Source organism: Rousettus aegyptiacus, unplaced genomic scaffold (assembly GCF_014176215.1).
Source record: "Rousettus aegyptiacus isolate mRouAeg1 unplaced genomic scaffold, mRouAeg1.p scaffold_m13_p_9, whole genome shotgun sequence".
In the NCBI taxonomy this organism is placed as follows: domain Eukaryota; kingdom Metazoa; phylum Chordata; class Mammalia; order Chiroptera; family Pteropodidae; genus Rousettus; species Rousettus aegyptiacus.
Window position 1 is genome coordinate 65,246,347 of NW_023416312.1, and position 14,098 is coordinate 65,260,444.

General features: G+C 36.4%; 1 protein-coding gene across 5 annotated transcripts in view; it reads right to left on the bottom strand.

Annotated features, from left to right (window-relative positions):
* Positions 1 to 14,098, bottom strand: part of GUCY2F (guanylate cyclase 2F, retinal) — a 106,713-nt gene that overhangs the window by 64,125 nt on the left and 28,490 nt on the right. For all 5 annotated transcript variants that reach the window (XR_001598911.2, XM_016160414.2, XM_016160409.2 and 2 more), the window contains 2 exons: positions 12,190 to 12,491; positions 900 to 1,254 (listed from right to left, as the gene is read on the bottom strand). Coding sequence is in view for 4 of the 5 variants with exons in the window: in XM_016160414.2 (XP_016015900.1) it covers positions 900 to 1,254; positions 12,190 to 12,491 (657 nt within the window). In the remaining variant the exon portion in view is untranslated. The remainder of the gene's footprint in view (positions 1 to 899; positions 1,255 to 12,189; positions 12,492 to 14,098) is intronic.

Consider the following 14,098-nt stretch of genomic DNA (forward strand, 5'->3'; position numbering starts at 1 on the left):
CCTTGTGAGTTATAGATGTAAAACATGACACTTGTCCTTCAAAGGTGAGTCTAGTTTTGATAGTGTTTTCATCAGAATATAAAATTGTCTGTGGAAAATCTAAATATTTGGATGGATTTCTAAAATTTCAGAAGGAAATACATGATGTAACAAGTAAAGAGGCAGGTGTGGTATGTCATGCTAAAACAAAATGGAAACCAAAGACCATTTCACATACATACATTTGGTTTTAGAAGGGTGTGGTGTACACTTACATGGGAATAATATGGATGTTTCTAAAGTTCCCCTCTGGCTCTCAGAGATTTGATGGTTTCCTCTCCCACAAGCTAGAGAAGTTTCATCAGTCAATCAAACTGCAAATATTTATTGGATGCTGACTGTGCTGGGCAGTTGGGGGCGATAAGAATTATTAGCTATGGTCCCTGTTGTCAAGGAACAGTCTATTTGGGAGAGGGAATCACAATCAATACACAAGAAACAATTGAAAAGCAATTTTGTACTAAGCTGTGAGGTACAGACTTTTAGTTCAATGAGAGTTCAAAGAGGGGAGGGTATAGATATGTTACTTCTGTGGGACCTGATCCACAGGATTTGGATATATTAAGGGAAGGATAGGTGATCTTTTTAGCAAGGGAAACAATCGCAGCCTACAAAAGAACAAGTATTTTTAAAACATGTGATGGCAGCTTTTAAATTGTGGATGATTATTCAAGGCTGTAAAGTACCTCTCATTATCCATATTATTTTAAATTAACTACATAGAGTGCCAAGATATTTATGTCATCTGAATGCATGATTGATTCTATGAGTGTTCTAATATTAAAATATGCCTTCCTCTAAAGACGTTCCCTTGTAACCCAAGCTGAGCCATTAACTACCAGTGATTTTCCATTCCTTACCTCCTCGGCATATCTTCCCTTCTGCAAACCAGCATTTTGCATCTGCTTGAGGGGGCCTTCCACCAGGGAAGTGAATGTGGGTTCCTCCGAACCATAGCAGCTCCGTTTCCACATCCACAGTGTAAGTACTATGGAGTTCCCATTGTTTCCAGTTGGTGTCCAGGATTACATATTCTGAAATTCCGTTTCCATTTGAATCTGTCCTTATCATCTGGTTGAATCCATAGAACTGCATGTTTCTGGAATGCTGAACCAGGCTTGCAGCACTAGCCCGTCCATTTTCTTTCATAGCATTATTCATGGCTTTTGCAATAAAGTAAATTGAATTGTAGATGGTTCCAAACAACGGTGAAACCTATTTTTAGAAATTACAATTACCTTGAGCCCTAGTCGCCCTAGAGTAATCTCAGAATGTATTCCAAGCCTGTGTTCATTATTATGGGCTGCGCGTCTGAGTGGAAGAGAGCTATGAAGACCCGGGAGGTGGGGAGGGAACAATTGTTTCTGAGGACTTGCATGGTTTCTCCCCTGAATTTTTCTGTTTTCTCCCTCAGGTGTTCACATCTTTAAATATATCAAATATGACAATTTTATGAGCGAACCAAGTCATCCACAATATATTTTTATGTTTCTAAACTAAGAAAATGATTTAGTGTTATAAAGGACACTAATAAAAGTACAGGATAGACAAGAGGCACTCAAAGGAAATTTACTAGGTTAATCACTGGTGCATTATGCATGGTAAATTCATTTTGCTGGCACTACTAGAATGGTAGGTATGTGTGGTAAGACTGTAAATAATGTGTATCCATAGTCTATGTCTTGTCCTATCTTAGTTCAAAATGGTTATTCTTCTAGACACATGCTCCTCAGAGACAGTGAACACTAGAATACAGTTTTAAACACATATCCCCACACATATGCATACAGACATGCATGCTAACACACATACACCCACAAATACAGAGTCAAATGTTGTAGTATATGGAGAATGTGGCTTTTAATCAAGAAACTCTATATCCTATTGGTGTGTAAGGTGGCAAAGCTATGGTGAGAAGCCACTGTTAAGCAGTAAGGCTGCCATCATAGACACCATGATTCTGCCTCCTTTAAAATATGATAAAAACAGCATTTGTGTACGATGCCTAATGAACTGCTCCTTAAACTTTGTAAGTTTATTTTTGGAATAAACCTTATATTTCCCCCCATAAAAGTAGGAAAGAAGAGTAACAATCCCGCCCTCCTTCCTTGTACACCAGCTAAGGTTTCATGGTTTTCTATAACATTTCACTTCTAGGATGGAGTTCAAGAAAGTTGTGGTCATGCTATTTTATTGAGCTTCAGGGAAAGCTGATACTTGCTACTTTTGTTTCACTAGGTCTAGGAAGCTATCTTCCTGTAAAAACATTCATCTGAATTAAAGGATTTAAAATTAACTGAATCATTTTTGTGGTGGAAATATAAGTCAAAATGCAAAGACGTATAGCAGCTAACAAGATACTGCCATGCCTTATTAATGCAGAGCAGAGGTTTTTCACTCCTGGCTGCACATAAAAATTATCTGAGGGTGTCAAAAATACCAATGCCAAACCCAATCCAGACCAACAAAATGAGACACTTTAGATTTTGAACCCAGTAATCAGAATTACTGAAAGCTCCCCAGGGATTCTAACATACACACACAGTTTAAAACCAAGAGCATAGAAGACACACTGACCTATGGTCTATTCCTAATAACAGGACGTTGGTCAAATCACTTATCCTCTCTCTCTGGAGTTCAGTTTCTTCCTTTCTAAAATGAGGACATAGAATCATGAATGTTTAAACCTGGGAGATATCTCGTCTAGCTGTCTTACTTTCCACATAGTAAAGGGAAACTGAGAGTAGTTAAGTGATTTGTCAAGGTCACTCACCTAGGCAATAAAATCAGGTCTGTAAATCAGTTATCCTGTTTCTTAGTTCAGCATTCTTGGTTGAAATAGATGTTACCTGTGGTCACTTCTAGTTCAGAACACCTGCGAAATCTCCTAACTCTTGATCTAGTCCAAGGACCAAATTTAGCTTGCAAATATTTTTGTTTTGCCTACATATGGGTTACTCTTTGTCTCTCTGATCTTTTAACATTGGAGTGCCCCACAGTTCGGTCATTTATCCTCTCCTCTATACTCACTCTGGGGGTGATCTCTTCTCGCCTCGTGGTTTTAAATACCATATCTATGCCATAAATCTCAGAGTTATACTTCCAGATCTGGCCTCTTTCCTAAATTCCAGACTCATGTAGTCAACTGCCTACCTTGATATATCTATTTAGATGTTAAATTTTAATGGACCCAAAATCAAAACTCCTAATTTTTACTTCTAAATCCCCCTGCTTCATCTACAAGTTTTCCCCATTTTTGTTAAGTTACTCCATTTTTCCAGTTATTCAGCCCAAAAACCCTGCCTCAAATTACATAGATATCTAATAGCCCAGAAATCTATTCCATAGTCTACTGAGTTCCAATGATCATCCTTTACCACTTTGCCTTAACATGCACTATAAAAATAGGCATAGTGGATGGATGATATGTTCTGCCACAAAGATATCCACATTTAGTTGCCTAGCACACACTGACATCCCTTAAGGGGTTTCCACTAACTACCCCTCCTCACATTCTTGGATGCTTCTTAACTGTCTTCAAGATTTCTACAAGAGCCCGCCTCTTTTCTGGGGCTTTGGTAGGTTATGACAATATGTGAAGGCTGGAAAATAGAGTATAAAATCAATACTAGTAAAAAAAGTGAGTTAAAAACCACAGGGCAGCAGGCCCCTGAAAGCAGGGAGAATGCTAGTATTCTGTTTTGAAAGGCACAAAGCCTTCTAGGAAAGAGACCACATCTACCTATGGCCAAAAGCAAAGATTGAGACCTGTAAAAACAACACAATCACCTCTGAGTTGAGCCCTCTTGCAGGGTTTTCAGCTGCCCTGGCTATGCTGCCCTTTGTGCTCTCTGATTGACCCCTGTTAGAGCTGACTAACAGCAATTCATCAGGATGACTGAAACCTGAAGCCTGTTCTTCAGGATTCTCTATCCTCCACCACATACCCCCCCCCCACACACACAAATGCACACAAACACACACACAGCCACAAAGTATTGTAGAGAGACCTGAAACTAAGGAAAATAACATAGCTGTAGCAACAGTATTCATCTGCAAAAGAATGTCTGTCACAATGGCTTACTCTTACTGTGAGGGCTTGGGTTTGTGTTTTAGCTGGTCTGTGTTCCTGTTTCACCTATTGTGCCCTTTAGCAAGGAGAACTGCCCCTTCCCATTAATCAAAGGCACACTTTATTAGCATTGGTCACAAAAGGTCTCTAGTTGCAGCTGCTTCAAATAATGAGAAAAAGAAGAGGTACAAGGTCAAATAAGAGAAGAAAGGACACTCTCAAAAATCCTCTGTCCTGGCTTCTAACTATAGCACCAAAGAAGAAAGACAGGATTGGCAAGAATTTCTGTCAGGTAGATGCCCTTGTTAACATCACAGCCCAGAATGGTGAAACTGCTGATGACTCAGTCTATTGGTTTTGTCTGCTTATGGACCAGAACCTGAATGAATGAGTAAATTTTAAATAAATGAATGATAATTAAAACTCATCCTTGAATGTTATTCATTGACTTTAACTAGCCCTACTCTAGGCCTTTTGGAGCTTGTATGTAAGAGAACAAGGTCTGGGTCAAGAGCAGTGATATTTGAATTTGTTCGATTTAGTAGTTCACGCTGTCATTCAGTTGGTTATCATCAGTTCAGATTTACTGTGTTTGAAAGATACAAAACTGGCTTCCAAAGAATTTTGTCCTTGGAAGCATGCATTAAAACACACCTGGCTTGGAATGTATCACTTGAAGGACAAAATGACAACATCACTTTCGAACAAAAAGCAGGATGCATGCAGAGATCAAGAAACCAAAGGATAATTGAATTTCTATTATTAAAGGTAGTATCCCCAATAATGCATGATCTCAACCCTTGAAGTTAGCCAAAAGATGTCTAATAGTCCAACCTGTTTTATATGATACTCATGAACACAGTACCATTATTTTATATAGAATGAAGTACAAAGACAATTGTAGCCACTGCAAGTTGCAGGCAACTTTTCCTGACAATCTATCTGGTGGGCCTCATCCTGAAATGCTCCAGTCCTAACAGCATCCCCTTCAGCCTAGCATCCCCCTGTGATGTACCCATATTTAGGGTAATGGAAAAAGCGGGTGCAAGGATCTTAAGGTTCCCTGGTCTTGCTGAGAAATCCAGAGGATTTCCTTTGCTTAGCCAAATAAGGGCACATTTGGAAAAACTATCCAAAATGTGTGTTCCAGCAATACATATATTTTAGCCAATAGAATTTTATTGAAAACAAGGAAATACAATGAAAGAGAAAAATGTAGGAACTAAGATTTTATTTCAAAAGTCTATTCAGTGCCAAAATATAAAGGTACAAAGTTATAATCCTTACCCAATCATCCTCAGACCAAATTAGGAAGTTTGTCACTGGTGTCCCCCCCCCATCTTTCTATTTTGATTTATTGTTCCCTTTTCATGGGTCCTGAAAGCTCTATCATATCCTATGTCAGAGGAAAACAATCCAATAAACTTATTCAAATCAAAGTATTAGTCATTTAGTAATGTTATTTTGTTTGAGTAAGGCATTAGATATGGGACTCGGTAGTTTTTTTAAAAAAAAGGCTAATAATGTGTTGTTAAATGGTCAGGTTTTAGAATGGTCAGTTGAAATCCCAACTCTGCTACTTGCCAGCTGTATGGCCTTGGGCAAGTTACCTTGAGCCTCATTTTCATTATCCATAAAATGGAGATATTAAAACCTAATTTGTAGGGTTGGTCTGAAGATTGGATGGGATCATTTATGTAAACTGCTTTGTGCAGAGTAAGCCCTGAATACACAATAGCTACTATTGTTTGCATTTCAGAAGAGGAGCACAGGGCTCTAGTAATATCTTCCTGGTAATGCAGTGTTCAAGTCCCTTGTCCCAGTCTTGAATTTGTGACCAATAAGTAATAGAGTCCATTTTAGACCCAGTGTATTAGCACCCTGAAATGGTAAAAACTGTTTCCCTTCATTGGGGAAAGATTTTGTTTCTCCTTTGTTCTCTATTATATCAGCTGCAGAATGCCTAGCCCATAGTAATAATAAAATTAATAATAATCAACATTTATCGAGGACTGATTAGATGCCAGGCAAGTTCTTTATATGTGTTAACTCATTTAATCCTCGCAACAACTCTATGAGGTAGGTATTATTATTCTCAATTTAAAAATAATAAAAAGAAGACACAGAGCTTAAATAAATTTATAGCAGTCCACTTTCAAAGGCCATGCTCTTAATTACCATGTTATATCTGAGTTTAACAAATGCTTGCTTAATTAATTAATAGACTGTGATAAATTCACCAATAAAAGAATATCGTATACACCCTTTTGGAAATTATTTTTTCTTTCTTACTTCCTGATTAAAGATAGTGAAATCAAGATTTTTTCTTCATTCTCTTCCTTTCTAAAATCTTGTTTCTAAACAGCAAAGAAAACAAGAGACAGAAACACTAAACCTCTATGTCTAATAGTATTAGCAGATGTCTGTAACACTAAACCACAGAAGATGAAGATGGAAGGCTGCTGCAGGAGTGGTAACTAATTAAGCAGAGTGGAGGGCGATTAAACCTAAGTACTTGAAGAGGGGAATATTGGTAAGCAACAAGCAGATGTGCCCCCTGAGAATCCCAGAAAGGCTTAGGAATTGGAGGCACTATGGAAGTGGGGGTGAGGCAGAGTTCTAAAAGAGGGAGAGCTGTTTGAATGCCTGTGTAAGAAGCAGTTAGACATCCACCATCCCAACCTTTATTAAGGAGATCCAGATCTCTACAGGAAACAGGTTAAATTGATTCAGAGATGCTCCAAATCTGGGGCACTTGACCCAAAGGAAGGTGGAATGTAGGTGGGCCACAGAAAAGAGTAATGAAGTTAAATTCTTTATACTTATGATGAAAATCCAAGTCTCTTTCCATCAAAATGGCCTAGAATATTGATGGCCAGGATTATGACTCCCAAGAATGAGATTGGAGCCATCTTCTTCTTTGAGAAAAGTGAGTAGCCAAAGAGGCAAGATCTACAACAATTACTGAAAAAAAAGCAGCTGGTTAGCCAATTGCCCTATACTGGAACCCACTCTTAAATATGAATAGACCACCGAAATTGCCAGACATTTAAGGAAAGCTTTCAACTTGAAATAGAAAGACTAAAACAAAGAAGTGTAAAAAATAGGAATGGAGGAGAACACAGAGCAGAAGAAAACATCAAAGAAACTATCATGAGTATCTTTAGAGAACTAGCAAAAAATGCTATAGTCATGAAACAAAGGCAAGAACTGACTCTTGGAAATTAAAAATATGATAGCAAATTTTGTTTTTAAATCAGTTAAAGAGAACACAATATTGAAAAATTTTTCCAGGAAGAAAAACTAAAAGCAAAGGAATAAATAATACAAAAGAAATAATAGGACAAAAGATTAATCTAGGCACTCTTATATCCAACTAATAGTATTTCCAGAGATAACAAAGATAATGTTGTTGAGGAAATTATCAAAGAAATAATATAAGATAATTTTCTATGCAGAATGAGCTTCTAGGTTGAAAGGCCCCACCAAATATATAGCATAATACATGTCAGATAGCATCATGAAATTTTATAACATCAAGAATAAAGAGATAATCTTAAAAGCTTCTAGGGGAGATAGAGAGGAATGAAAACAGGTTAAATCAAAGGATCAGGAATGAGAATGTTATTGGAGTACTCAATACCAACAATGAAAATTAGAAGACAATGTGCCTTGTCTTCAAAGTGCTAAGGGAAAATGATTTTTAACCTAGATTTATATACTTAGTCAAACTATCAATCAATAGTGAAGATAGAATAATGACTTTCAGATGTGCAAAATCTCAAAAATGTACCTCCTGTATACCTTTCTCAGAAGCTACTAGGGGAAGTGTTCCACCAAAATGAGTGTGTAAACTAAGAAAATGAGGGTCCCGAGGTTCATGAAATAGTGGATTCAATACAGAAGAAAGGGAAAGAGAATTTCCAGAGTAATGAAAAGATAAACGCTAGCATAATAGTTATGCAGCAGACTTAGGGAGCAAGTTTAGATTGGAATAGGAGGACAGATTGCTTCAGGAAAAACAAATGAAAATGATAAAGAATTTAAAAGGTTTTGCCACATCCACATATAAAATTGTTTCGAGAGGCATCTATAGCTTTATCTGATAGTATGGAAATATTTAGAAATTCAAATTAAGGTAAACAAGTTAAAAAGTATAGCAATTAGAAACATTAGTAAAAATCTAAAGTCACATGTGAAATGAATTATTACCACATTACACCACATGGATCAGTTATGATATTTATATAGGTATAAGATTAAAAATATTAAACAAATTTAACTAAAGATTGTGACATAACTATATTTAGAGTTTGAAGAAGGGTAAAGAAGTAGTGAGAGCTAACAACCCTCAACTATAATAAGTAGTCAATAAATAATGTCCAAAATTGATTAATCAAGAGATCAGTAGCAATATGGTATTTAGAAAAGTAGAGGTAAATGCTAGAGTAAAGAGCTAAAGACATGAAAGTGGTTGCTTCTGATGAAGTATGGGGGGAAGACCTAGGAACTCTTCTTTTTTGTTGATACAAACCTTTTAGAATTTCTTGACTTTAAAAGCTACGTGCATGTATCACTTTTAGGTTTTTGCTTGTTCGTTTTACTTTTTAAAGCAGCAAGGGTATAAATTAAAAGAGGTTGCAAACCACTGCTATATGCAATATAGCCTATATATAGAAGTTTCAGTTCTGTTGGAAGTTATTGGGCAAGGGAAAAATACAGACCTGTTTTATATACCTTTACTACCTATATCTCTCACTAGAATCTATGCCTCATAAGAGCAGGAACAAGTAATGGTCTAGTAAATGTTTAACAGCTTTGTGAGGAGGGAAAATAGCTCCTAATTCTAATCATTTATGAATTTCTGTGGTATAAATACTCCCAATGCCTGATTGTAAGCTACCAGCATGATGCCCTGACACAGAGTTGGGGGAAAGATGCACATAATTGGCTTTGTGAACGGGCTCCAACATACCACTGAAAAAAAATCCTGTCTTGTTCACTGTTCTATCTGGAGTTCAATATAGTGCATGGCACATGGCAGTTACTCGATAAATAGTTGTTAATCTTTTGACTGGGTAGGGGGAAAAAACAGGAGCCCAGGGATAAGCAAACATTGAATTGCATAATTTGATCTGAGAAAATATCATTAGGAATTCTAAAAGCAAAATAATTTTAAAAAGCTGGAACTACTGAGAGACTGTCAGTAATCAGAAAACATGAGAGTAGGAAGCTGAATTCAGATTGCAATTAAAGGCTATGTTACCATCAACAAATAAAATCATCCTGGCCCCAAAGGAGAAAAAGTAGAAAGGAAGGTAGTCATTTAAGACAAGCACTCTGCTAGTCACTTTACACATGTTACTTTGTTTAATCTTCACAGTAATCCTAGAAGTTATAGATCACTAACTCACTTTACAGATAGGAAAACTGAAACTCAAAAAAGTCTAAGTAACTTGCCCAAGGACACACAGCTAGTAAGAATGAGAGCTAGGATTTATCTAAGTTTGTTTAACTCCTTATCATATGTTCTTTTTTTATATACCAACTGCCTTCAAAAATACCTTTCAGCAAAGTAATTTAGGAATAGGAAGGTTTGTTTATAACAAATGTGAAGATAATTGTCTCACTCTTTATCATTCTTTGGTTATGAAGCTATAGCCTAGGCACCTACAAAATAGAAGTTAAAATGCATGCAAAGTAAGGGTAGAAGTGCATCCAAACAAGCTTTTTTGAGTTTGGAGTCTTGTTTTAGCTCCATTTCCTTGAATAAAGCAGAGTTCAGGCTGCCTAGCAACCAAACTGATGGCATCTTTTTTTTTTTTTGCCTTAGTTACCTTTACCGCAAGCTCAAAGAGGTTGGATCAAATATTAAGAGTAGAAGGTCTGAGGTTTTTGTATCAAAATACATGCTCATACATACGTACAATACACACACACACACACAAACACACACACCACTTTCTCCTCCCTCAATCTTGTAATTAAAATAAAAAAGATGACCTAGTCTGTATCTCTGTGGTGCTATATCATCGGCTAAAAGTACAAAAATTCACCATCTTATTGTTTGCCTATAAATACACCAAACAACTGGTTTGAACAACCATTCTTAGCAATCTGAGGAATTCTTGCAATTATTGACCAAATTGACCAATTGTTTTCAGTTAAATATGTGTGTGTCCTAAAAGAAAGATTTATTATTAAACATTATCAGTGGCCATAAAGTTCAAATTCAGCACTATTATGATCACTGCTTGTCACTCTTTTCATTAGAACAAGAATCAGCAAAATCCTTTCTACCAATACTCAGGACAGAGATGCATAAACGTAAGTTTCCTCTAAATCACTTATTCAGAGAGAAAAGCAGTACACAGGATAAAAAAAGTGGGTGGCTTAAAAGGAAAATATCATGGAGAATGTGTTAGACACAATCAACTACCTTCCTGACAGCCTTGTTCCTTGCTAACAGAATCCCAATTTTATTCACAGTTGCCCAGCAGTCGTAGTAATAGTTACAATGGTCTCATTCCTCTTTCTAAATTATTGGTTTAGGTATGGGTATGGAACACAAATGTGCCCAGGAATGTGTGGGAAAGAAGCTTCTGGGAAAGATTTCTTCACTCTTAAAAAGAAACACAAGAGAGTAATCTTCCTCATTTTGTCCATAGACAGTTCCAACTGATATGTCTGGAACTGTGGCAACCACCTTGGGACCACGAGGACAACCAGATCATGAGGGCAAGCTAGTATGCTATGGCTTGTAAAGTGAAAAGATGAAAAAAAAACCTGGTTCATTGATAACATCATTGAGCTGCTGAATAACTGACCCTGAAGCTCCCATAACTTTAAATTTTGAAAAAAAAATTACTTGGGTTATTTTGTGTTGAGCTCTCTGTTACTTTTAGCCAGAAGTTTTATAACTAATACAGTATGTTAGCAAATGCTAAAACTTTTAACACTTATTTATGTGTCATTCTAAATACTTCTGAAAATGACTGCCTTCTACATATGGCCTCCAAACTATAAAAACCACCTCTGTATTTTTCTAATCTAATTGGCATCTTTGGCCTCCCCATCTTCCTCTCATATTCCTTGTCTTTGTATTTATCCTCTTTGTTTTTGTCTTTGCTCTCCATTTTTTCTCTGCTTTCTTCCCATCCCCACTCCTTTTCCTTCATCTAGTTCTTAAGTGGCTATGATTTGAATCTGAAACATGTTTAAACATTATACACACACACATACATTATATATAAACATTATATATAAAATTAAACATTACCTGTACATTAGGAGGTAGGAATTCTTTCCCATTCCAAATGATTCCTTTCATATAGAGATAGCTCACTCGCAAAAAAAAAAAAAAAACACCTGACCTCTCTTCATTCCCTTGCTTATTCCATCCCACAAGGAGGAATGATTTAACTGGACTGGTTAGTTTGGAAACAGAACTAAGCACGTGTAGTTCAACCCCTCCTAATATCTTTCTCTTGGGAGTAAGCTATCTATAAGGAACATGTGCTCTACTATGCTTCTCCAGGCTGTACATTTTACAAAACATATGCCATCATGAAGTAGGAATGTGGTGGTCCAGCAATGCTATTAACTAGATGGAGAAGTCTGATTAATCTTCAGATTCAATACTGGGAAGCTCAAATGCCTACAGACAGAAACCACACTCTCTAATACAAACTTTATCAATAATTAAGGTAATATCTTCTTATATACCAGCTCTCTTGTCTTATTGTTGAATTGGTTCAGAACTTGGATCAGAAACAAGACTTCTTTTTACTAGCCCCCCTTGAACAACATTAGTATATATCAAAGTTTTATTTCCCTGTTCTTAAATATATTTTTTCTTTATAGCTGTATGCTGTAATGGTGGGTTGCTTGAAAAAAAGTCTCCAACAACATTTCTTTGTTTTATAAATATTTTTGCAAACATAAAGTGATTTTAATTAATGTATGATTGCCTGCTGTTGATTGGGTTTCCTATGGAATAGAGGCTCTTGATAAGAAAAATATTTACCTTCCTGGTTTTTGAGGTTCTTGCTCATGATAACTTGTGAATCTGCACTTACTTGATCTGATTCCAGTTTCTCAGGAATTTCACCTCTAGCTGCTGCCTCTGTATAGGCTTCATAGAAGGTCTTCTCTTGGGACTCTACTGTAATAGTCAATACAGCATCGTAGGCTTCCCGGAGTTTGGGGTTGTTCCTCAAAACATGGTATGGGGTATGCTTATAAGGTAAACTGTAGAGCAGGGCATCATAGGGAACAAAGACATAGGTTCCATCAGTCATTTTCAGATCATGAGCCCATTCCAAGAGATGTCTCTGAGTCTCTCCCCCAATCAAGGCCGAATGCATACACATGATGATTACTGAAACCAACAAAGCAAGAAGGTTATGACAGTAATATGTTAGTAAATATATCCAAAACTAAATAAATCCAAATAAAATAAAATAAATCCAAAACTACAGATTGGGAGAAATAAATGTGTTATAACCAATTTGTAAATGATTTCTATCTTATGACTCCAAGATGAGTAAGATATTGCTGAAGGCCTGAGCTAAGGCTGAAGTATCCCCAGGGACTCTGGATTAGGCATAGGAATAAGATAAACACGTCTACAGGCTACAGAACCTAATACCAAACAGAATAATTATAACAAATAGGAAGTAGTATAAGAAAGTGGTTTTGGGGTTCAAAGACATAAGTTTATATCAAATGTCACAAATTATTAGGTGTATATCCTTAAGTAAATTACTTAACCTCTCTTTACCTCATTCATAAAATGGAGATAATAAATATGTGCTTCATGGGATGGTAGTGATCACTGAAACAGCAATTCATATAATGGGCTTAATCACATAGTACTCAATAAATAGTAGCTATTATAAGAAGGCTAAAAGGAGAGGATGGGAGACATTTCCATAGCCACTGTTGCTTTTTATTGCCAAACTCCTAAATACATTCCTATAGATTTTGACCAACTGTCCCCACCCTTATCAAAGCCATTACAGTTAATGAATGACACTTATTCGCACTCACCTATAAATGCTACTTACATTATGGGTGATAAGTTCAGCTCTAAAAAACCTAACTTCTCTATAATTGAAATTACTTTGCACTCAATTTAATTCTTCCTAGACTTATGAAATTATGTTTTTAGTAAGGTTATGCTAGAATAGAATGGATTAGAGGAGGCCATGGTTGAAGAATGGCAGCTAGATCATGAGACTGAAAGTCTTATATCTAATTTCCCCCTTGGCATGCTAAATGAGTTTAGTGTAAGCTTACTTGTGCTTCAGTGCCAACATCTTTAAAATGTAGATTCCAATGCATTTCACAAGTACATTGAGTAGTTTAATTAGATAATGCATAGTAAATATTCTGAGCTCCTTGAAGAATGGCAAAGGTCCTATTGCCATTGGTAAATATTAATTATACATGCTTACACAGAACCTTTAATTTCAGGAACTGAGTATGCTTAACTATGTTCAATGAGTGGTCTTTAGAATTTACATCTTGCTTCATCTATTTTCAAAGACCTTCTTTGCACTTGTTAAACACCCCCAGAAAATTTCCCCTTTTGAGCTAAAGCCCCTTCATTTTTAAAGTATAACTAGCAAGTTTTGAAGTTGATTTAAACACACCACACACACACACACACACACACACACACACACACACACACACACCATAACTTAAATTTCCAAATGACTGTTAGCTCCTTTAGTATAATTACTCTAAGAGGTTCTACATGTATTCTGATGCTCAAATATTTCTTCGAATATTCAGGATATCTTTAGAGCTAGTTCATGAGCCAAACAAGAAATTCAGCCTCTCTTGTTCATAATCACATATTGTATAATGGGAAAACGGAGTGCCAGAGAAGTTTGACATGGCAAGGGTTAGAAAGAGAAACTAGAACCAAAGGCCTCCAATGGCCTACATTTTTTACACTATCAAACATGGATCAGTTTG